Genomic DNA, 25,660 nt, shown 5'->3' on the forward strand with positions numbered 1-25,660 from the left:
TACTTGAGAGAACAAAAAACCCCTCAATATAATCTGCAGAAGAGAGCAAATGTTTATAACAGTATGAATTAAAAAACACATACACACACTGCAATAGTTGATGATGTGGAACATTTTATTAAGTGCTAATGATCCCATGAACAGTTGACTGGACATTAGGGATTGAATGGTCAAAGGCTCTTCTCGTTTGCCATGCTAAGAAAACTTTTAATACCTATCTAGGGCTGTTACCCTTATTTGAAACTGAGAGGTCTTTTGTCGCAAGATCACACTGAACGTCTGATGGCTTTCATTAGAGGAGAGACATTTTTAGCTCTGAACTCCGTAAACAAAGAGGCTAAATCCATATCTTTTGCAGCTCCAACCAGCTGGAAGGTGAAGTTCTGGAGCAGAGTACTGAAGAACAGGAAGAGCTCCATCCGCGCCAAGGCTTCCCCAACGCATGCCCGCTTCCCTGCCAAAGAAAAAGAAGGCACAGCTAACCAAAGATCTACACAGTGCGTAGGAAACTTGGACTCAGCTCCATTAGTCAACAAAACTATGTTTTGAATGCATTATAAACATGCAACACCAGGTGGTGGTGGAGAGCAAAAATCTTTTTCTATGCAATTTAATCATATAACATTTTAATTTCTGACTTATTTATAGCTTCACTCCTAGTGAATTCATGCAATGTTGGTTTGGGGACTGGAAATACTAATGTACCCCCAAAAATGTACTGCAGCTAGAGTATAGTATATTGAGTCAAATTATGGGAAAAGGTGAGGAATACTAAAATCAAGACTAAAACTAAGAGTAAGACTAAGACTAATAATATCATGATTGGCTTGATGTAGGGATGGGGAAACATGACATTCAGTTCACATTTAAAGCTCAGTCTATCAAATGCACCCTTTTTGAAACCATATGAGAACGGAAACACAACCAATCTTCAAAATTTTCACTTGTACAAATTTTCTGATGCAGTTCCCCAACCACAGAATGGGAGGAATTCAACTTCATGTTTTCCAAACATTCCAGTTTATTTACCCTTTTCTAGCTCCACACTGCATGCACAGTGACTCCTGACCCAGATGTACTTTAATTTTTTTCAAACAATATCATATGTTTTTGTGCCATCCCCTACTCACAGAAAATACCAGGGAGGGAAATATAATTATAAGACTGGCACATCCAACCAGGAAATGACTTTATAGCTCTCATTTTACTTCAAATCACAGTGCCTTTGTGAGGAGAAGCTTGTTAGAAGCTGGACAGAGGGCACTGCCTCCTTGTAAAAAGTGGTGCATGTCATCAGCTTACAACAGGGAAATTGCAAAACATGGGGTCTGTTGACAGCTCAAAATAATCTCAGCATCAAGGGAAATGATGCTGTTTGACTTCCTTTCCAGAGATACTGTACAGAAGAATAAAATGCTGGTCCTTTGTAAAGGTAAAGGTAAAGGACCCCTGACAGTTAAATCCAGTCACGGATGACTCTGGGGTTGTAGCGCTCATCTTACTTTACAGGCTGAGGGAGCTGGCATGTGCCTGCATACAGTTTTTCTGGGTCATGTGGCCAACATGACTAAGCCACTTCTGGCGAAACCAGAGCAGTGCACGGAAACGCCATTTACCTTCCCGCCACAGCGGTACCTATCTATCTACTTGCACTGGTGTGTTTTCGAATTGCTAGGTTGGTAGAAGCTGGGACTGAGCAATGGGAGCTCACCCCGTCGCGGGGATTCTAACCTCCGACTTCTGATCGGGAAGCACAAGAGGCTCAGTGGTTTAGACCACAGTGCAGCCATATCTCTTTCCCTACACTGTCTCTTGAAAGAAAATGGAAATGGCATTGTTTGCACATAAGTTACCACAGGCTCGCATAGTTACCTGCTGAAAAGGCTATTAAGGCATCTTTCTTCTTGAACTGGCCTTTCTCATCCAAGAAATGTCCAGGATTGAACTGTTCTGGAGTCTCCCACTGGAGAGGGTCACGGTGCACAGTTGTGAACATTGGAGCAACAGCTGTGCCCTTCAGGGATAAAAGATGGCAGATTTACATTTTTTGTCTCAATTCATGACTATCTAGGAAATAGCCACACTATGATAAAATAATAAAATGGGGAAGCTAACTTAGAAGAATGGGCTTCCACTAGGGATGAGCGGATTTATTCTGTTCCACTCCTATGTGTCCATAAGTAGTCCATAAGTACACACTGCCTTACATTTCACTCCAATCAATATGACCAGTAGAATTCCTCTTTAAAAAATTATATTCTACATCTTTTTGTATGCACTTTCCCCTAAAATACACATTTATGTACCCATTCTCAATCTAAAATATATTTTTGTGTGCTTTCTTGTGTGCTTCTGTGTGCATTTTCCCACTAAAACATTGATTTTAGTACACATTTTCCCCATTTTCCCCATTTTGTATGCATAGGTCTGTGAAAGACTAATTCCGTTGGTTCATTTTAAAATGTGAATCGAACAAGCAAAATTCTCCTCTATCACTAGTTCCTTCAGCTCATTTGCTTAGGCCAACAAAATCACTACTGATCTCCACTACTGATCTCATCCCTGCCTCCATGAGGGCAGTCCAGGGCCATTTTTACAATCAGTTCCTAGAACTACTCCATTTCTTCTCCACAATTATCATGGCAAAATGCTGGGCCATCATACCTTAGGGAAGGTGAACCCCCTGAATTTTGTATCACAAGATGTTGTACGGGGAATGGTCTCATTAATTGATGGTGGGTATCGTAGAATCTCATGGATAACTGCATTGGTGAAAGGCATCCTCACACGATCTTCCATGCTAGGGGCACGGGTGGCACTCATCACCTCATCAATTTCCTGTTGGACTTTTGCTGTAATGAAAAAGACTCAAGAGATGTATTTCCTGGATTCAGATTCTGCTTCTCATCTGACAGAGTGAAAACCTTGGGCACTCTCCGACATCATGAAAACTCATGCAAACACAAATTCTCCTCTTGGGTGATTTCCACTCATTCCTCTGTTCCAGAGTCTTACCACCTTGTTGATCTCCTGCTGGACTTCTCCTGTAACAAATATCGTTTGGAAAATATGCTTCCAGAATTCTGAGGCCCCATCTCTTCTGGCAATGTTTCTAGCCCTGGACATAAGTGCCATTTGAAGACACCAGGGAGCCCTCAAAACCCTTCCGCTTTAAACTTCTCTGGGGTATCTGAATACCTTGAATATGTGGCAACTTAGCCATCACCATGAGGCCAGAGATCAAGGCAAAGCTTGTGGTTCCTGTCCCAGCCAAAAAAAGTCCAAACACTGTCATGACAAGGTTTTCACTTCTGAAGGTGTCACTAGCAGACCTTTGTTCCTATGAGGCAGAGGGAAAAGGGGGGGGGGAGAGAAAATTTCACTATAAAGAAAGATGGCAAAATGGAGACTACTTAGCCTGTTTGAATGAGCATCATGGGTGAAATCCTGCACTCACCCCAAGAGGTGTTTAATCCAATTACATGTATTTAAAATAGAATTATTTTGAAATATAAAGAAAAGCACTTGCATATCATTTTATTACAAACATTGTGTTGTTTGATTACTGGAATGTTAGAGCTAACCAAGATTACATACAGTGGTACCTCAGGTTAAGAACTTAATTCGTTCTGGAGGTCCATTCTTAATCTGAAACTGTTCTTAACCTGAAGCACCACTTTAGCTAATGGGGCCTCCCGCTGCTGCTGCACTGCCGCCATGCAATTTCTGCTCTCATCCTGAAGCAAAGTTCTTAACCCGAGGTACTATTTTTGAGTTACAGATAGGTAGCCGTGTTGGTCTGCCATAGTCAAAACAAAAAAAATTCCTTCCAGTAGCACCTTAAAGACCAACTAAGTTAGTTCTTGGTATGAGCTTTCGTGTGCATGCACACTTCTTCAGATACTATTTTTGAGTTTGTAACCTGAAGCATCTGTAGCCTTAAGCGTCTTTAACCCAAGGTACCACTGTATATCTGAAAATATATGGGATCAGAAATTATAGGAGTGATAGCAGTAAAAAAAAGAATAACTGGTTATGTATTTTTGTTTGGGCAAAGTAGCTGTCTATGGTACTCATGTAGGCTGTAAACTGAGTGAACCAATTTTATTTTTATCGTAAGCACTTGCATTGTTTAGTACAATGGGCACAGGATACCTCAGCCTAATGAATAGGGCACAGGATACCTCAGCCTAATGAATAATGATAATAATTTAAAAAAGTCTTGCAAGGGGTGGCCGAGAGAAGTTGCTAGGGGAGGAGGCAAAGACAGAGGGGCACTCTGGTTGGCCTGGTATCCCTTCCCCACATGGACTAGGACATGACTGGGCACCCATGCCAGTGCAAATAATTTTTTTGACCCACATACCTTCTCAGACTTGATAAGAAAGCAGTCAATATAGTCACGGATGTTCTGAGGATCCAGCGTCTGCCTGTGTACTTTCACATTCTCACGGAAGAAAGCACACAGCTCATCACAATCAGAAAAAATCTTTTGGTGTCTTCCAGGAAAGCAGTCCAATATTTTAGGAACAGCAGAGTACAGCTGAAATGAGGATGACACATACAGCCTTAAATATTGCAAATCCATCCTTTTATACTATGCCACAAAGATTCTGGCTGAAATTGATAAAGCAGTTGTTTTTAATCACTTATTTTTGAAATCCAGCAGGAACTGTTGAGCTTCTGGTTCAATTTGCCTCATTCCTAAGAGCTGGGGATGATGGGGCTTCCCTTGAAGATTATTCAGAAATGTCAACTGGTCCAAAATCTAGATTACTGGTTCGGGTTCTGTTTAAGTTTCACATAACCTCTGTTTTAAAAAAGCTGCACATGTTGCCAATTTGTTTCTGGGCCCAATTCAATGTGTTAATATTAGTTTTTGAATCCCTAAATGACTCAGGCTCCAGCTACCTGAAGAAAATTATTTTTTTCCTTTCCTGCAGGCTTCCTCAGGTGCTAAGAGTGGCAGAGGGGGTCCTGTGCCTCTATAGATGTACAAACATTGCCCTTGCAATGTTCACAGTTATACTGCATACAGAGGAAAATGGTGCCCAGGCGAATGGGGGAGGGGGAGCAATGGCAAAGTAAAAAGGGGGGCAGGAAAGGAAAGGGAGATTGGCTGCTATTGGTGAACTCCAGGTAAGGTCTCCAACTTTTCTGCTGCCTGCCTTGCTCAAGGGTCCAGTTTCTCCCCTGAAATCCCTGGAACTTTGTGGTTGTGTTAATTTCCATCTCAACCCTGTTGAAGACATTTTCGGAACATTATTTCCATCTGATAGTTAGGCAGGCACACAATTCTGAGCCCTTCGTGCCATAGTTCATACACCAACAAGCTAGGTTTTGTTTTTCCTTTTCCTGATAGTGAGGAAAATGTTTGCAACTCAGAAGGAACAACCTACCAGTCCCAAGATAGTACGAAAAAGGCCAACTTCGTTCTCTATAATGCTTTGGTGCTTTAGGAAGGTCTTGTCTGTGTAGTCAAAGCGAGTCCCAAAGATGACTGATGAGATCACATTGGAAACAGCAGATGTGATTCTAGTTGTCGGATCAAAGCCCTGTCCTGTAGGAGGAACCGAAGACAGTCAGCAAGGCCTGATGAAAGTGGACCCCACCATCTTCAGACCCCAATACAAAATTAACTCTAAAAACTGTTTAAACAGCTTGAGCCTGGTATATTGCATTTCCATTAGTCCCAAGAACCAAATGTTAAAAAAAAATTAAAAGTAGTAAAGTTCACAGCTGTACCCCTGACACCTGAATCTGCCTGATTCTGGGTCCACAAATTGGCTCTGACCCAATATTCAGGGCAACCTGGGCAACACTCAAATTGTAACTAGTCCTAAATCAATTTGGGTGGCTGTGTTAATTTTTATTTTAAAACTGCAATTAAACATAATTTTTAGGAGGTGAGAGGCAGAAAAAAGAGGCACTGGGTTTTCTTCTTTCCCCACCACCACCACCTACCCCATCCACAGTCCAAATAATCAACCCCCCCCCCTTCATTTCTTTGCTGTAACATTCCACTTAATAAACTTATCTGATGCTGATTCTGCTAGCATTGCCTGCAACAGAGTTTAAGGTGGCCCACAAGGCCATGTTGACACTAAATAAAAATAAGTCCAACAACTTTCACTGAAACAATTTGCACACAGTGTGCACACCTAAGAAGTGTTGGTAGATTCTCTCTCATAGGCATTACTGGATTAGTGGAAAATATTACAGTGAAAGTACAACACATGAGTTGGGGTTCACCTGAATGTGGAGAGAGTTGAAAGGACAAATGGGACAAGCTTGCCTCTCTGCTGCCACTGAGCCTAACAGCCACATATTCTAACTATGTCAGAAGCTAACATACTATAAGTGCCCATTCCTATATTCAGTTTAATAAATATCCTCTCCTTGCCCTGGGATAGTGCTTTCTCAGTTTTATTTTTTAATGAGCTAGATTACCTTTTGTGGCTGCCAGTGCCTCCACCAGGCAAACAGCTTCCTCCTGCACCCTTTCAGACATTGATCTCTTCCCCATTCCAAAGTCTCTCAGTGTCATAACCGTGAATCTGCGCAGCTCTCTCCATTCTATGTCACTAGAGTTGACTATCCCTGGGGGAAAAAGAGGTGAAGGTCATTCTGTCAGTTCTTGACCTAACAGGAACCAGCAGGAAGTATCTACATGAAAAGGTAGGTCTGGTGCTTTCCACCTTAACATTTTATCCCCATTTGTAGTTACAATCCAGCAACTATTTGTTGCCCCCAAAAGCCCAGTCCCGTGTTGTGTAACGGATTTTTGTTTCTTTGGTTGAATAAATATGTCCAGTGTCGCATAACAAAGTAAATAATGGATGGTAAGAGACATGGTATCACCCCCTTGTCTGCCTCCAGGCCACAGTGTTGGCTGCTGTTGGGGTGGGAAGGTGAAATCATGTCACCCATGTTCAGAATGACATGCTATTGGCACAGGAGAGAGGTAGCAATGTATACGGTTGCTATTTTCATTTTGCAGACTCAATAAATGGGTGGTGTTTATTTATTTTTTTAAGTGATTGTGTAGGGTACAGCTGCCCTGGATCAAAAAAAGCAGCTTCTTTGGGGGGGAATTGATTTTCAAAAATGGTTCTTTGGAGAAGCAAGCCACAGCAAAAAATAATGCCTTGCTTGATAGTGTTTGCCTTTCTTTTCTTTCTTTCCTAGACATCATGCTAATTATCATGCACATTTTTGGGGACTGCATTACAAATCAAAACAGAGCTAAACTATACATAAAAAATAAGAAGCCTACCGTGGCCTTTGGTCACTCGATCAATGATGGGGCTGTTAATACGCCCACCAAATGCTTCAGCATGATCCACCAGCGCATCTTTTACCACATCAAATCCACAAAGCACGACCATAGGTTTGGGCCCCATCCAGATTGTGAACATAGGGCCATATTTCTCAACCAGCTGAAGGCACAAAGAAAGTGTTATTTAATTAGGCAATGAAACTTCCACTAGAGTAATTATCTTAAGAGATGGTTGCCATGTCTCTTAGGACTCCTGCAGCTTGTTTTGTGCTGGGTTTTGCAGGCATATGCTGCAACATGTCATTGATGCAGTAACAGTGCATTAGTGGCAGAATTCAGCTTAATTAGTTGTTCCGCAATACTTCCTCAGTGTTATTACATTATTGCCATCTGGAGGGAGACTGTCAAGGTTCAGGGAATCCTATCCCTCCCCTAGTGGCAGCCAAAAAAGCAGATAAGCAAGAAGAGTCCTTACCACTTAATATATTCAGTGAGAGAAAGGAATGTAGTCCCTATTAAATAATGGCATTACTCCAAGTAAATTCCAACCACCTTCATCTTTCTTATCCTACATCATCCCTGCGCCAGCTGATCTGGGCTTTCTGCCTCTGAGCTTTCTGCTATACTACTCTCAATGCATGCCTAGTCCTGGGAGAGAGGGGCTCAGGAATGCTTTCCAAAGATTCTGAGTCTGTCGGCTGTCTCTCCCCCGGTGTTTCTTCTTCCTGCTGTTCCTCTCCCAATATTCCCCAGCATTTCCCCTCTGCAGTCTCTGAACTATGTCCTTCTGCAGACCACTGTTCTAAATCTATACTATCATCCTGTTCCCGGGAAGGTTCGGGGGGGGGGGTGGCTCCTATCATTCCTCCTCAGTCCAGACCCTGACAGGTACATTTGTTTATTTCATAAAATTTGCATCCATACATTGTATATACTGTGGTGCAACAAAAGCAACACGCACCTGAACATTTGGGCTATAACAAGCTATAGGATTTGAACAGGAAGCTATGGGATGTGCACTGACTGAACAAAACAATGTGTCCACAAACAATGTGTTTGCAAGTGCAAACATTACTGGAAATCGGATTGTGTATGATGACTCCAATGTCATCATGAGTACAAATAAGCATGAATGCGTAATAAAAAGGACACCTGGATGGCTCCTTAGAGAATGGGCTGCTAGAAGGCTGTTCCTAAATGAGGCGAAACCGCATTTTGAACTGCCTCCATAAAAGAATGAGAATCTTGTGAAATAAATCTTATGTTCAGCCCCACCAACTTCATCAGGTGTTTGATTCACTTTGCAATACAGGCACGTGAAGAAAAAAAATTAGCTGCCCCTTTAACAGGTATGACACTGCAATAGGTATCACATCATACATTTCAGTATGATCAACCACTGCTTCATATCTCTAAAGCATAACCATATAATTATGCCCAGGCCAATCAATGAACACGGGGCCAGGCTTCTTGACATACTGACTGGTTCTGCTTCAGCTTGTTATTAATCACATTTGGTTAAAGGTAAAGGTACCGCTGAGCATTAGGTGCAGTAGCGGATGACTCTGGGGTTGCAGCACTCATCTCGCTCTATAGAGCAGGCATTTGTCCACAGACAGCTTCCAGGTCATGTGGCCAGCATGACTAAACAGCTTCTGGCGAACCAGAGCAGCGCACGGAGAAGCCGTTTACCTTCCTGCTGGAGCGGTATCTATTTATCTACTTGCACTGGTGTGCTTTCGAACTGCTAGGTGGGCAGGAGCTGGGACCGAACAACAGGAGCTCACTCCATCGCGGGGAATCAAATCACCAACATTCCAATCGGCAAGCCCTAGGCTCAGTGGTTTAGACCACAGCACCACCCGTGTCCCTCATATTTGGTTACAACTGCCCTAAGTGATCTTCTAACAATTATGTGGATTACAGTACAATACAGTTATGAATTACAGTACAATTATTTACTCCCATGTGACCTGCCAACCACAATCAGGGTTTTAAATTGTATAAGAGTCTCCATGAGTGGTGGAGAGCTTTTCACATGCTATAGGTATCATGCAGTGGAAGGGACAGGGCTTGGCAATGTGCCTACACTACCCTTTGACTGGATGTGTTTACACATACAGCAGAATACAGCTAGCTTGCAACTTAATGGTTTCAAAATCCCATGTTGGAAACCACCCTGTGATCCTCAGATGATAAGCAGTATAGAAATTTAATAAATAAATAAAATGAAATGAAGTAATAGTCTAATGTATATTACTGCTGCTGCTGTGCTTTTTCTAAATGAATATTGCTATTTCATTTAATGCCCTCTTCAGTTAGGGTGCCTCCAAGCTGTCATTATTATTGCAAGATAAAATCTTGGGTCTATGCAGTTAACAGAATCCTAGTGCAACAAATCCACTTTTTTAAAAAAATGGATTTTTGCTTGTTGGAAAGTAATGGGGAAATGTATTGAAAAGCATGGGGTGAATAAATGACTATAAGCAACCTGCAAGCTAACCAGAATGAATGAATGCTCATTATGATAGAACCGGCCTGCAAGCAAATCAGAACAAATGTGTGATATATATATAGTATTTTTCTGTCTATAAGACACCCCCTATTTTGGGGGACTCCGATTTAAGGAAATGGGGGATGAAGATGTATACGTGTATAAGACACCCCCAAATTTTTGACATTATTTTTTATGGTAACTTCTGTTTAACCTTTGTGGAAGCAAATCAGAATGAATGCTGAATAAACCAATTGTCTGGAGGGATCTTAAGTTGATTCAGGGAAGCTCTAAAGAGCATGCAAAATAGACACATGCCAACAGTAAACAAAACCTAGTAAAATCAAGTAATAAACAGTACAAATAAAAATAAGGAAAGAGAAAGGAAGCAGAAATATGGGCCCCTTCAAAGCATGCCTTTATTATAAGGAAGAATGGAAAAGTATATAAGCAAAAGAGGGAACAATTAACCTTCTGTCTTTCCTCTACACATTGCTTCATTCCAGACCATGGTTGTTTATGCCGTGCCACAGGGACATGGGAACAGAGAGAAACCACAACAAGAAACAGCCTTACCTTTGAATAGTTCTTGTTCAGAGGCATGACATCTTTCTGCAGCAGGTTCCCCAGGAAGAACCAGGGAGTGGGGCCTGGAGGTAGCTGGCTTTTCTCCTTGTACATTTTTAAGGAATAGAAAATGAAGATGAAGAGAACCCAGAGAAGGAACAGAGCTCCTGTTACAGCCACTTCCATCTTCCTCTGAGGCTCTTCTTTTGGTCAAATATATCCAGGAAACTACTAAAGAAAGACAAGGTGAAAACACAGCTGCTTATTAGAACCCCAGCCAAACCCCTCTTCAACCTTCTCCAAATAATCTTAGCTCCTTTATTTCCAGTATGTGCTCCATTAGGAAAGGTGGGTTAATCATCCACATAAGCTCTAGACCTGGGCTGAAAATAGGTTAATTTCTATGTCTTCAACATCAAGGTTGGGTACAGACTTACATGTTACTGACAACAATGCACATTTTCTTTAACACAACCACGAAATAATATTTTAAAACCATAATATCCATGTTCAAACACCACCACCCTCCCATCATTGACAACCTCACCTTTTTATCCATCCATGGGCATCCTAATACCAGTAAGGATGATAGGCCAGACCCCTTGGTGAGTAGATTCCTAGTCAGATCTGAACTGGCATCTCCCAATTTCAACCAGCATCTAGAAGTAATTGCTCTACTTCACAGCAAATAAATTCTGAATATGCCACCAAGTTTTGACTGAAATCAAGTGAGCCACACACCCACCCTGAAAGGAAATATAATGACTTACCAATCTATGTTGTAACACACTGTCCGGAAACTGTGTTACAACACGGATAGTGAAGCAATAACCCTTGTGAAAAGCAGCATTAATTTATACTGCATGGTACAAATAACCAATGTGCAATCAATATCTGATATTGAAAACATATTGGTGTGTTTGTACTTCATTTTCAGTCATGTTCCCCTGCCCTCACCACCAGTAAACAAGTTTCTTACCCGATGCATTTCCTACCTTGGGCATAAGATATGGAGGAAGGAAACAGAATATTTTTGTAGTAAGTTTATATATTTGAGAAATACTTATTGTCATGCCTGCCTCTAGAACATTTTTGTATCAATTAAAAATTAGGGCTAAGCTTTCTTTGTGGAAAAACTCCTGAGTAATCTTATTGCGCCTTAAAATGTTGATGTTATCTCAACAAAACATGTAAATAAACTTAGCAAAACAGGGTGGTCCAAGGGTCAGAGGTAGCCCTCAAGGTCCTTTTTGGTGGCCCTTGGCAACATCTGACGCCCCCCCCCCCAGCACTCAAATTCTTCCCAAAGCCAGGTAAGCAAGGCGCTGGGCTTTAGGAAGGAGGCATGAAGGCCGGCTCTGACAGGGTCCCAGAGTCCTCCTGTCTCCATCACAAAGCCTAGTTAGTGTTTTTCCAGCTTTGAGAAGGAAGTGAGGGGTCTCTAGAATGCTGCCAGAGCCTCATGCCTAGTGCCATGCTTAGGCAGCATGAGGGCTGGTGGGGGGTTGTCAAATTTTGGGCTCACTCACCCCTTCTGTGCATCAAGGCAGTGAGTGGCCCACAGGTTCTATGTCAAAACACTCTTGCCACCCGTTTGGAATGAAAAGTTGGACCAGTCTGGCATAGAACAACATCACCCATGAATAACAGACTGATGGACATGAATTAAAACTAGAAGTGTAGCCACAGAAACAATAAGCCCATCGACCACTCACATAGATGGTCCATTTCCATAACCAAGTGTGAAAGACTACATAAGTGTCAGATTAAGCTATACATGTGAAGATATTCATTTATATTGGGTGAAGAACCCATAGTCCTCCAGATGCAGCTGGACTTCAACTTCCATCATCCTATATCATTGTTCCTGCTGGCTGGGGGTTAAGGGTGGAATCCAATAACACTTGGGGGGTCACCAGTTCCATGCCCCTGGTTCATGCAATGGCATGTGTAATGCTTTTGGGGGGTTGTGTGTGTGAGAGAGTTACTGGACAGGGGAAGAACATTTCTCTTGCTGTGAAATTGAAATGAAGTTGAAATTTAATCCAAGCCAGAGGAAGCAGGGGAAAGTTAAACTTTCCTCTCCTTCAAGGGTTCTTCCCCTCAAAGGTATTTACTGGCATCTATAGCATTAAGTAACAGGTAGAAATGTGCTCTGTCAGTGCTTCCATGCCTGCGGTGAGAAAACCTTTCAGGTAATTCAAACTTCCTGAGGCACATCTTTTCCTGCAATGTTTTGGCGAATGGAGGTAGGGGAGAGAAGAAGCATATTCTTGAGCAAGGAACCCAAAAGATGCTTCCTGCCTTATGTAACAAAGTGGCAGAGAGGGGAAGTGGGGAAGAACAACCCCTGACCCCAAGCAAGTAAACCTGCTTACCTGGGCTACTTCTATATAATTATCTCTCACATTCTTGGTAGCTAAGCACAAGTCCCTGTGGCAACCCAATTGTGTAAGAGTAATCAAGCAAGAGAATAGATATATTCCTTTTGAGGGTGGGCAATAGCATTAAAAGTAAATTTTAAATCAAAGGCAGGAAGTAGAGACAGAACGTATCTTACTCTCATAAAATGAATTGGAACAGTTGTGTGGCATGACAACATGACCCAGAGACAAAAACACAATTCTAAAAAGTTTAGGGATGACAAGAAAATATTTCAAGATAGGCAGTCCTTACAGACCCTCCAAGTTTCCCTATTTTCCAGGAACAATCCTTAGGACGTCCCTATTTTCATCAGAGAAATGTTGGAGAGTATGGAGTTATGCGACTCCCGAGTGAAGGAGATGTAATTTTACAATCTTCAGAAGACATCTGAAAGTAGCCCTGTATAGCTTTATTATGTTTTTTTTTATGTTGGAAGCCAGTCAGTAACCCAGTCAGATAGATGGGGTATAAATATGATGGTGGTGGTCGTGGTGGTGATGATGGAGGGTATGGTCCTAACAATATTTATAGTTTTCCAAGGTGCATCAAAATCTTTACCATTTTATATGTCTGTCTATTTATTAGAATGCACAAAATATGAAATATAAAACTTATGCATTTTAAGACTTTAAAGCATGTGCAGAGTCAAATACAGAGCAACTGTAACACATCTCTTTACCAACGTATTCCTGTCTCAGGGATACTTTTAACAATCAACATTGACAGTGGTCTAGCAATCATCACAATGGCCTTCGGTAGTCAATGATACACCCAGAAGAGGAATTTATGTTGAGACATGGTGGCATGGTTTCAAATGTAGCATTCATATTTAGGTCCAACTTGGATGTATTCCTTAAACATCTTCAAATGTGCCACCAAAGCTTTGCCTCTACCTACCTTCTCAGATCTGAAAAGGAATCAGTCAATATAGTCATGGGGGTTTGGGGCATCCATTGTCTATGTGGGGAACTCCATTGTCTCATGGATGAAGGCACACAGTTTTTCACAATTTTTTTGTCTTACAGGCAGGTAGTCCATTATTCTGGGAATGATGTACATCTGAAATTGAGATGATATGCACAGTCTTAGATATTTTGAATATTTTTAGTGCACCCCAAAAAAGTTCTGGCTGAATACCCCAAACAATAATAGAGCAGCTTTTAAAATGACTTACAGTATATAGAAAATTGAGCAGGAACTTTGGAGCATCTGGTTCACGACACCTCACTTCTTAAGGGACGCTTATTATAAGGCCCTTTGTAACTTGTTGTAACTCTTGATCTAGGCTTGGTTCCTCAGGTTAGCAACTTATCCCACTGAGATGTATGACTGCACCGCAGTCTGTTCCAATATTCATTTGCACTCTCACCCAGCATTTTCCATTCCACTATTATTGGTGTCTTTTGCACAAGTCTTCCTTTCCTTTTCATTGTCTGCTGATGAAAAAATCATGTAATTTTAATGTATATTGCTGCACCTGATAAACATGCATATCTTAGCCATCAACGGATATTTACAAATCAATTTCCTTCCCTGGGTGCACCCATTCAAAGATAATTACTTTTCAAGTGATTCCCCCAACATCCCTAGATGCTACCCACCCCGTCTTCTTTGTCTCCTTCTTCCAGAAGCTGGAATACCAGATGTGCTTGACCAGGGGTGCCAACCTGAATGAAATATTGCAGGGGCCCAGGTAAGCCCCGCCCCACATCATTGATCACATGACACAGTGCGCGCAAATGATTTGCATGGCAATGCCCATCAACTTGGCAGGGGTCTGACCCCTGCAAATATTTTATTGTGGGGGCCAAAGCCCCCACAGCCCCTAGGAGTTGGCTTCTCCTATGTGTTGAATGGTTTATTTAAATACAGTGGTACCTCAGGCTACATACGCTTCAGGTTACATACACTTCAGGTTACAGACTCCGCTAACCCAGAATTAGTACCTCAGGTTAAGAACTTTGCTTCAAGATGAGAACAGAAATTGTGCTCCGGCGGCACGGCGGCAGCAGAAGGCCCCATTAGCTAAAGTGGTGCTTCAGGTTAAGAACACTTTCAGGTTAAGAATGGACCTCCGGAACAACTTAAGTACTTAACCTGAGGTACCACTGTATTAAGGTTCATTATTGTTTCACAAGATATGTATCTCTTTAAAGGCCAAAGTAAATATCATGACCTAGTTTTACAGCTGTGAAGCAGTATAGCAGGTGCTGTTAAGTTGTGTTAATTAAGCTGTGCCAGCAATTGGATATAGTATATAACGAGCAGTGTGTACCTCTCTCAGTACCTGGTGAATGGGTCATACTTATAGATTTAATGTAAGAGGAGTTTTTATTTTGTAATTAAAGCCAAGCAAAAGATATTTTTGTGTTTCTTCATGGTTTCCTGAACGTGTGGTCTCTCCAGCATGCTTCCTGCAGTGCAATTAATCTGCTAAATATGCAACACTATGTGCTTGACTACAAATCCTGCTTGTGGCCTATTTTCATCCTCATCTGTTTGATACAGAACCTGGACCCTTTGCAAAACATGAATGGCAATGGAGAGAGTTTATAGGCTGACAACTGTATGCTGGAAATCATCCTACCAATAATTCCAGCAGTAAACACTGAATTTAGAATTGTATCTTAAAAGGAAATGGGAAACTGCTTGTTCTCAGCAGGAAATGACACTCTAGATCTTGGGTCTGAGTCCAAATTGCTCCCGTTTTTCTGACCCCATTTATTGTCTTTGGAAATTGGAGGTGATTTCCTTGAGGTTTATGAAGGACGATGAAATTCAGGAAAGCAGATAGCAATTCATAGCAGCAATCATTCTCTCTGCTCCCACTCCCTTTCCAACACACCTTCGTTTTTACAAGCACTGCTCTTTCTTCAATACCTGAGGTACTATTTTCTTCAGCCAGAGAAACTTGTATGCAGCATTGTTCTGGGGTGGAGAATGCTGGCTGACATCCACCCCATATTGGTGGCTGCAATTTTGTTTTTAAAGTGGCTGTTATTTTCCCTTCCCTCGCCAGAGCAGCTTCATCACGCTGGCCACGTGACCCAGAAGTGTCTGCAGACAGCGCTGGCTCCCGGCCTATAGAGTGAGATGAGCGCACAACCCTAGAGTCTGCCAAGACTGGCCCGAACAGGCAGGGGTACCTTTACCTTTACCTATTTTCCCTTCACAGTACTCAACAATCACACTGCACCCAGGGGAAATGATAGTCAGGCCAGGCCACTAAAAAAAAATGGGCATTCCTACTGCTGCCGCAATTAAAGGTAAAGGGGTAAAGGGACCCCTGACCATTAGGTCCAGTCATGGCCGACTCTGGGGTTGCAGCGCTCATCTCGCTTTATTGGCCGAGGGAGCCAGTGTACAGCTTCCGGGTCATGTGGCCAGCATGACTAAGCCGCTTCTGGTGAACCAGAGAAGCGCACAGAAATGCCGTTTACCTTCCCACTGGAGTGGTACCTGTTTATCTACTTGCACTTTGACGTCCTTTCGAACTGCTAGGTTGGCAGGAGCAGGGACCAAGCAACGGGAGCTCATCCCATCATGGGGATTCGAACCGCCGACCTTCTGATTGGCAAGTCCTAGGCTCTGTGGTTTAACCCACAGTGCCACACTGCTGCCACCATTAGCTGTGGGAAATAAAAGGAGTAGGAGCAGCAAAATAAGATCTGGTGCTCATGGTGAACAACCCAACAATGTCTTTGTATCATTCATACTTGGATGCCTGAATACATCTTTTAATGGTTTTGGAGTCTTGGAGTCTCATAGCTACTGCAACCATAAACAGAAATCACTGCTTTGGGGTGTACTTATAATTTCGTGGAGCCTACTGCTGACCTCATCACAATGTCAACAATGTCTAGGCAACATGATGACCATATACATACGCAATAGACAATCTTTATAGAATTCCTTCAAACCATAACAAGTACAAAATGAAATCTTTAGTCTAAAGTCTTTGAAAATCTTTAAGTGAAGCAAGGTACCAGACTTTGTGCAATGATAGACATTCTGTGAAGCTTTGTGTATTCAGCAAATATGATGTCCAACACTGAACAGTGATTCCGGATATTGACTACTGTTTCATAGAATTCTTCATCAGCGTGGTGGGAGGATATAGAATTGCTTCATAAACTGAAAATAAAATTTTACAAACGATGACCTGCCTGCACATATCACTTTACAAAAATTATAATACAAACAGCAATGAAAAAGAGTACATATTGAATGAATGTATGTAAATGAAAATATCAAATGCTATGGAACAGTGCTCATGTAATAAGGTAGTCACTGCTACTAACAATATTTTTTTGAAAAACATATAAAGCCAACTCCAGATGGTGCTAATAACAAGGAGGTTGAGTTTAAAGGTACAGTGCAAAGTAAAAGACAAAATACAAATAATCAAATGAAACAATTAAGGTCTAACTTGTTATGGTTTGAAGGTACTTGTTATGGCTCTCTTTGCAACACAGGGGTTTGTTTGACCTCATCGCAATGACAAGTCTGTTGAAATTTTACAGTCCATTCGGAAAATGGATGCTTTCTACAACAAATGTACTTGTGATTTGAGGACTGTCCCCCCACGCTTGGAGATAAGAAAGACACACGGACACAGTATTTAAGGTTAATGGGCTAGAAAAGGCCACAACTTTATTGATTACAGCATGTGAGAGGTATTGGCTTAGGCATTGGAGAAACCTCAAAGTTTGACTCCGCCCCTCAGGGAGGGGTGAGTCTAAAAGGGGTTAACCATCAGTAGGGGGAGCCTGTTGATGCATTCTACAACAAATGTACTTTTGAAATACAATCCACAGCTGGAGCTTTGCATCAAGCCCTAAATCCACTGCTTTCACCCACAGGAATCACCCCATCTAAGTATCAGAAGAGCTATTGGCATGTCAGCATATATAATATGATGTAAGATCGTAACAGCCTTTTCCATAGCAAACGGTAGAATGGGCAGAATTCAAGCTCAAGTGCTTCTGTACTTTGATGTACTCTGAGTATCGGGGGATGGAGGAAATGCTATTCATTATTCATTAGCAATATTATTTCCCCTGAAAATCGGTGTCTGGACTGAATAAATATCACAGTAATCCAGAATGTGGAAGAAATTAACATTGCCAGTTGCTGCTGTTTAACAATATTTCCCCTTTCACTTCATCCTGCTGCAATGGAGTGCAGATGGATCTGAGTTTTAACTTGGAAATGTTTCAAGCAACTTTCCATGTGGTTTCCATTACATAAGAGCCTATTCCTTTTTCTAATTAAGCAAATTCCTTCTCCTTGCCCTGGGGGGCTGCTTTTGGGGTTGGGGGGGGGGTTGGAGGGGAGATAAGCTAGACACAAGAGGTGCTTGCATGGTCACCATTTCCTCCAGCAGGCAAAGAGCTTCCTCCTGCACTCTCTCAGATATTGATCTCTTCCACATCCCAAAGTACCAAAGGGTGGAAATAAAACAACTGGCCCTGCTCCCTCCATATTGCGTAACTTTTGGTGCGCAAACCTGAAAGCAAAGAGGTAGAGATCATTTTTCCAGTTTTCATCATAAGAAGAATGAGCAGGATGTCTCTACAAGAGAGGGGGGTTCTGTCGCTTCCCAATTCAAATTATATTTCCCTTTGTACATGTACACACACACAAACACACACAAACCATTATCTCCTTCATCCTTTTTCCTCTTTCATATTTTTTTCAATACTCCCTTGCACACCAATCTCCCTACATTTCCATATCTCTTCTTCTTTCTTATTCTGTAGCCCCGTCTGTGCACACAACCCATACAGATATACAGTGGTACCCCGGGTTAAGTACTTAATTCGTTCCGGAGGTCCGTTCTTAACCTGAAACTGTTCTTAACCTGAAGCACCATTTTAGCTAATGGGGCCTCCCGCTGCCGCTGCACTGCCGGAGCATGATTTGTGTTCTCATCCTGAAGCAAAGTTCTTAACCTGAAGCACTATTTCTGGGTTAGTGGAGTCTGTAACCTGAAGCGTATGTAACCTGAGGTACCACTGTATATTCTCTTTCTAATAATACAAAAGATGGGGCTATCCTGAGAATCTGTTGGATTATTCAGGACAGACATAAGGAAATACTTCTTCACAGAGCACATAGTTAAACTCTGAAATTTGCTACCACAAGACAAATGGATGTTAAACAAAATGGGTATTGGTAGTATTATTCAGTTTCTGTCTGCTAATGTTGAAAGTCTTAATATAGTATATGGAAAAGGGTAGCAATCAGTTGAGGCCCTTTCACCACAACAGCATTAAAATATCCATAAACATCATATACTAGTGTAAATGTGCACATACAAAAATATATTATATAAGGGGAAATTGCTTTTAGAAATTATTATATTGGCCAAAATTCATATTCCAATGCTGGTGAATTTTCATGAGAACCTAAAAAAGAAAGAAAGATGAAAACTGATGTGGAAATGGGGAGATCTGAATTCAGAATGGGAAACTGAGAAAAACTGGAATTGACAGATCAGTATCAATTAACAGCGAAACCCTATACAATGTAGATTCAGAAGCAAGTCCCATATAGCTTAATGCGACTTCCACCTAAGTTAAGTATGTACGAGATTGCAACCCAAAGCTGTAGCCTGAGACACACTTACTTGGGAGTAAGCCCCATTGAACTCAGTGGGACTTACTTCTGAATCTACACTGTATGGGAGTGATATTGCTGTCCCCTCTAACTAGTTCAGAGCAAGCAGAGGATCCATCATCAGATTTCCGCAGGCTTGCATCAGAGTCAAATCAAATTGCTTCCAATGATTTGCAATTAATGCAGTCAAGCGCTAGCCTTGTAATCAGAGATCTAGTTATTTGAACTAGAAAGGAAAAGCAAATGTACCAAGAGAATATAAGAATCCAAAAGATGCTAAGCTATAACGTAAAAACCAGCTTGCAATCATTGATTTAAAAAAAGCAGATACAAGTGGTTTAAATAAGTAAATAAAAAAAATAAGAAGGGAATCCCCATCCCTGTATATTTACCTGCAGGCTGTTGAAGTCCTTTTGAATTCTGGGTGCCACCATGATTAAAAGACAGGCAGAGAAGAATGCATATGGGCTATTGCTTCCAGGGGAAAGATCCAAGAAGTTGAGAAGACAATCACTGGGTGGGAGAGACCCAAATGTGGCCCCAGAGAAGCTGGAGGGGAGCTTCTCTGTGCTGCAGAAGAAGGGGGGGAAGCTTGGTCTTCGGGTTGTGACAGGGAAGCAAATAAGGGCAGAGCTGCAACATCTGCTGAACATGCAGAAGGTCCCAGGTTCAGTCCCAAGCATCTCTAGACCGGGCTGGGAATATTCCTTGCTTCAAACCCCAGAAAGCCACTAGCAGCCTGTGTAGACCGCATTGAACTAGCCAGCCCAATGGTCTGACTGTATAAAGCTGCTACCTACCTTTCTTTCCTAAAATTCAGGGGGAAGTATTTTCTTGTCTTCTGCTGCCATCTCCTGGTATACCATAGAATAGATAGATAGATAATTTATTACGGTCAAAGACCCACTCACGTAACATAACAATAAAAACAGCGTTCATAAAGATAAAATATACAATCGGAGCAGATTGCAACAATAGCTCATGAGTTAAAATGGAGATATATACCATAGAATGATAAACCACCAAATCTTGCTAAAGGAGAAAAAATGGGCACATCACATCTCCTGGTGCTGTCCTTGGATTGGACAGATTGTGGCAGTTGCTGCTAACTCTCTAACAGGGTTGGGTTAGCAAAACTTGGAAACTGGCATTTTATCATATGTGGTGGGATTGTAAGGTAATTTTAAAAAAATGGGAAATGATATATAACAAATTGAAGAAAATGTTCCATTTAACATTTGTTTAAAAACCTGAAGCATTTTTATTATGGATTGTAGGGAAAGATCTGTCAAAAAAGCTGAAAAACATCTTCATGTATGCGACAACGGCCGCGAGAGTTTTAATAGCACAAGTATGGAAGACTGAAGAAACCCCAACTAAAGAATCATGGCAAGAAAAATTGATGGACTATGCAGAACTGGCAAAACTGACATACAAGCTATGGGACAAGGATAACTGTGACTTTAAAGATGAATGGGAACCCTTTTTCAAAGTATTTGAAGACACAAGAAAGCAAACTGGACTCCTTGGCTGGTTTTGAATAAACATTCACAAACTTTTTATTGATAATTATTATCTAAATAGTTTGAGGATCTATACAACTGTGTAACATGCAAAAAAACAGCATTTTTAGAGAATTCAAAGACTGGAACTGAGGGAAGTCGGGGGTGGGGGGGTTCTGTGGGGGGAGGGAGGGGGAGGGAGGAAAAAAGGGGGGAAATAAGGATGATATGTTTCTGGATAATATGTTTTATTTTAATTTTGAATAAAAAAGTAATAAAAAAACAACCTTGGAAACTGGCAGTTCTAAGTTGGTGTCCAATCAGATCTCTTTCCCCGTAATGCATTCTAGTCCTGCTGAAGGACAAAACTACAGCTCTCAGCCTTCCCTACCTCACAGGGCAGCTGTGAAGATAAAAGGGGAAGGGGAAGACAATGTTGACAGTCTTGAGCTCCTGGGAGGAGAATCAAGAGACAAAGATACCATAAGCAACAAATGTGTGCAGTTTCACAGCTCTCAGCAAAACACACACACATACAACATTTGGACACCATTGATATTAAAGCAAAATCCCCGTGTTAAAAGTCTACAGCAGCTGTAAGATGTTTAATTATTTTATGGTTGTATCTGCAGATTCATTTTGCATATTCTATTTATGTTTTATGGTGACTGTATATAAATAAATCAGCCCAATGATGACAAGCAGGCCAGTGGTGGTTCTGTGGGAGACATGGAAATCAGGAGGGGGAGACTATAGTATCACATTTTTTTCTCAGCAGAAAGGAAACCTCGTTTATTTCAAGGGTGCTACTTCTGAGTAAAATCCATAAATTGTTTTGTTTTGTTTTGTTTAACCCTGTAAAGGCAGCACACCTAGGGAGTGAATGAAACAATGATCATGAGCAAAATGCTTTAACAGACATAACCCAGTATTCTGCTTTTTCTGCTGCCCTGGGTGGAGCCTCTCCCAAGTCTCAGGTGCAGATGGTCAACATTCCTTCCTCTGTTGCCATAGCAGCAGTGATTAAACATCCTTAGCAATGGTGCTACCTGCAGAGTGCTGAAGCATTGGAGCTGCCTTTGCCTTTTGTGCTCTAAGTTTCTTCAGAAATGCTCAACAGGCTTCCTTTTCCTTTTAATGAAAGCTTAGACTCTGTGGGTCCTGCAGGCATTGAGCCTACAACAATCCAACCCCTTCTACAAATCTGTTTGCAGCCCTGCTTTGGGGGTATTTTAGGATAACTCTAGGCATCCACCTAATTACTTAGTGACCTTGGGGGAGGGGGGCAGATGAGGAACCAGGACCCCAGGGATGTGACAATAATTGAGGGGCCCTGTGGCAATAATAAATATGAACTTTCTGTAAGTTTACCTTTTTAGTTCTAGCTGTTTCGAGAGTGCAGAACTTGCATTCTTCCATAATTGTAACCTGAAGTACCCACAAACTGCAACCTCTGCTACACCGAAGGCTTTGAAGATATCAAGAACAATTGATGCAGTTTCCAGTAGCAGCCATTCCCAACCTGATGCCCTCTTGCCATTTCGGCAGTGGCATAGCGGGGGGGTGCAGGGGGGGCCGCACCGGGCGCAACATCTGGGGGGGGGCGCGCTCGCACTCACAGTGCTAAAATCCACGGGTTAGGGGGCACAAATTACTTGCCTTGCCCCGGGTGCTGACAACCCACGCTACGCCACTGCATTTTGGACTACAATTCCCATCATTTCCCAGCCAGCAAAGGTGATGAAGAGGAAGCAGTTCTGGTTTGAGACGGCTGACCAGCCAGCAAAATCCATTCTAGTCAGTGTGGTGGTGTAGAGGCAGCAAGCATCTCCCACCTTCTAGGACAGTTTTAGTATTATTCTATTATGCAATTTGCATTGTTACAAATGATTAAAAGTATACCCCCAGTGAAAATTCCTTTTTTTAAAAAAGGAGCACTGTGATGATTCACACCTTTGAACCCATTCAGAGCTCACTTCTTTCAGGGAAGCTGTTCAGGAGTGACAGGCAAGGACACTGGCTGGGAAACAGAATACTTCCCACTGTTTCTCCCATCCAGCAGCCACGGTCTTATGTGCAAAGTAGTCATGCCACCCTCTGAACCCTGGGCTATTTGCACAAGTATATGCAGAGCTATCCTGTTAATTCTGCTTTACACGCTATGTGTAATTAGCACTTTTTTTAAAAAAAAAAAAGCATTAAATATGTTAATTTGAGCAGGAAAAAGAGACACTATACTCATGAGAAAATGATAGGTACAAGATGTTCTAGAAAACCTTGGGTACAGCCAGCAACTTGCCCAGGAAAAGCAGCAGGAGAAATAATGTAACACTGCAGCTAGCAAAGATTTGCAGCCGAGATGGAGCCAATCGCTCACTTTTAGAGAAACAATAAAACAGCTCGCAAAGCGCTACTTTGTATTTATATCAGGCATCTGCAAGGGATACATCAGTTTTCCCCAATCTGGTGTCTTCCAGCTGTTTTAGACCTACAATTCTCATTGTTCCCAACCAGCATGGCTGTAGCCCTATTCTTTAGTCATATGGCCTGATGGGAAAATAAAAAATGGTGGAAGCCCTGGTAGACACTAGCGGAGGAAGAGGAGTGCGGGGGGAGCGCCCCGCCCTCGGGACGTGCACCAGCCCCGCCCCATCTGCTCTCCGCCCCCCGGTGCCGGAGCATGAAGCTCCGCCACTGCTGGTAGATATTCTGGTGGATGTACCAGCAGAACGTTCAACGAGTTCAGCTGCTGTGCCAGCAAATGAGCTGGCAAAACACCTGAGAAAGAATGGAGCTGTAAGCAGGACCAGAATTAGCACCAGAGCAAAACCATGCCATTGTTGATGGTGCAACTTTTATTGTTATTATTCATTTCATTTTTTATATATTTTAAAGAAAAAAATCTCAAAGAGGTTTGCAACACATGAAAACGCCAAATAAAAGAACCCAGAGTAAAACAATACTGAAGAAAGTCAGATATGAAGCACAGGCAATGACTGTTTCACACATGTTCAGTATGTGCATGCATGCGCACATCTCCACAACCAGGAAATGGCTGGTGAAATGGGGGGGAGAGAGGGAATGGTAATGGGAACAGGGTGGAGTGGTGGAAGGCCCAAGGCATAGGACACCAAGGGAAAAAATAGAAGAAAAGAAGAGGAAAGAAGGAAAAAGAAGAAAAATATAAGGGACTTCTAAATTTCCATCTGTCAGTTACATAAAAGAAATTATTCACACTAGAATGACATCAAACTGATCTACTTTCTGTTAGGCAATATTCTCCCAATCTTCTGGCCCAAATGTCTCAAATTAATTCATTTTCCTTTTCACCCCAAAAGTCCAAAAGCGGTTCTCTAATTATTGTTATTTAAAAATGTCGGCAATAGTTTTTTTATCCATCTAAATGTATCCTTCAGTTTCCAATGCAGTTTAAGTAATTCTTCAAACAGTAAGGAGGAGAGAGAAAAATTCTAAAAGCTGAGGGTGTTTGATTTATGCAACTGAGCCTGCACCTCATCCAAGACCATCTTGGCTGTTTCTTAGTGCCGACCCAGGTCATGATGCCCGAGTTTTCACAACTGTCACCTGCCATGAACCACCATTGGCAGCAGATATGTTCTCAGCTTATGAAAATATTTTATTCTCTTGTTAATTCTGATTATTTCTGCTGTTAAGACAGTGGGGTTTGTTTTTGTTTTTTTAAGTTTTTCATAATACAAAAAGAGAAAATAAACTAATCTAAATTCTTTTATTCTATGGTTCTGTTCTCTGAATTTTTGAAGCACTTTCGCTTGGTTCCAATAAATTTTGACAATGTCACCTAGCTACAGTGGATATGTTCCACCAGTAGTGGTTACCAATGGCTGTTGCCCATAATGACTGTGTTCTCCGTCAACCACTGGAGGCAGGATTCCTCTGCATGCCGGTAGTTGCTGTCACTCTCAGGTCCTGCTTCTAATTAGCCACTGCAACAGGCTGCTGGGTGTAGATGGACCTTTGAGAGAAATCCTTTATGTAGAAAAAAACACACAATATTTTTGTTTTTCGGTGGGGGTGGACTCTACCTTTTATTATTTAAATTGTCTGTCGTGTGGCAATCACTGCTGGTATAGTAATGACTTTACATTTCCTCCCTTATCTTTACAATAGATAAGATGTTATCCTGCCCATTTCACAGCTGAGTTTGAAGCAGCGATTTCTTTGCTCGGCTGACACTGTGCGTTTTGGAGTCGGACGCTGGCAGAAGCCGGCCCAAAACAGAATCCCCTGGAGGAGCGCGCTTTCCCAGGACACAATCCCCGGGCTTTATAAAAAGCGTCTTGAGCAATCCCGGCCTATAGGGATAGATAGATGCCCAGATGTGTCCGTAGAGGGCGAGAGGCGGCGATCTGAGTGTTCAATCAGAATAGGTTAGCCAGAACCAGGTCCAAGTCGCCCATATAAGACGGGGAGCTTCCTTTGCGCTCCCGCTTCCGTGATGGTTGCCGACTTGGGCAGCTGCACCATCCATGCCCCCCGTGGCCGAACCAGGAACATTTTTTTGTGCGCGCGGGGTGGGGGCTTTCAATCCAGCCAGCTCTATCTTGAATTACAGAAACGCGGGCAAATGAGGATGAATAACTGGGTGGTGGTGGTGAGACTCACCGGTTTTTCGCAGCAACACCATCACCACTAGTGAACAGAGCCTCTCATTTCTGGCTCTTTTCGGGTTGAAAGGGCTCCCCACCCCGAGCAGGAATGGATGCTCGGCGCTGCTGTTGCTGCCTCCTTTCC

At 42.1% G+C, this 25,660-nt stretch overlaps 1 protein-coding gene across 4 annotated transcripts; it reads right to left on the reverse strand.

Annotated features, from left to right (window-relative positions):
* Nucleotides 1-250: 250 nt before the first annotated feature.
* On the reverse strand, nucleotides 251-20,177 carry LOC309360639 (cytochrome P450 2B4-like). Of its 4 annotated transcripts, XM_081895320.1 has the most exons (12): nucleotides 16,756-16,927; nucleotides 13,939-14,197; nucleotides 13,662-13,823; nucleotides 10,350-10,571; nucleotides 7,277-7,439; nucleotides 6,451-6,600; nucleotides 5,400-5,560; nucleotides 4,367-4,543; nucleotides 3,199-3,340; nucleotides 2,665-2,852; nucleotides 1,873-2,014; nucleotides 251-454 (listed from the first exon to the last, which is right to left on the reverse strand). In XM_081895320.1, exons 4-12 carry the CDS (start codon nucleotides 10,524-10,526, stop codon nucleotides 267-269), a joined length of 1,488 nt encoding a protein of 495 aa, XP_081751446.1. In that variant the 5' UTR covers nucleotides 10,527-10,571; nucleotides 13,662-13,823; nucleotides 13,939-14,197; nucleotides 16,756-16,927; the 3' UTR covers nucleotides 251-266. The 4 variants fall into 4 exon arrangements, with proteins under 4 accessions (XP_081751446.1, XP_081751447.1, XP_081751449.1 ...); XM_081895321.1 differs by lacking the exons at nucleotides 13,662-13,823; nucleotides 13,939-14,197; nucleotides 16,756-16,927 and adding exons at nucleotides 10,888-11,086; nucleotides 19,778-20,177; XM_081895323.1 differs by lacking the exons at nucleotides 13,662-13,823; nucleotides 13,939-14,197; nucleotides 16,756-16,927 and adding an exon at nucleotides 19,778-20,177.
* Nucleotides 20,178-25,660: the final 5,483 nt, after the last annotated feature.

This window comes from Podarcis melisellensis, assembly GCF_964234715.1.
Source record: "Podarcis melisellensis genome assembly, chromosome: 2".
Taxonomy (NCBI): Eukaryota; Metazoa; Chordata; class Lepidosauria; order Squamata; family Lacertidae; genus Podarcis; species Podarcis melisellensis.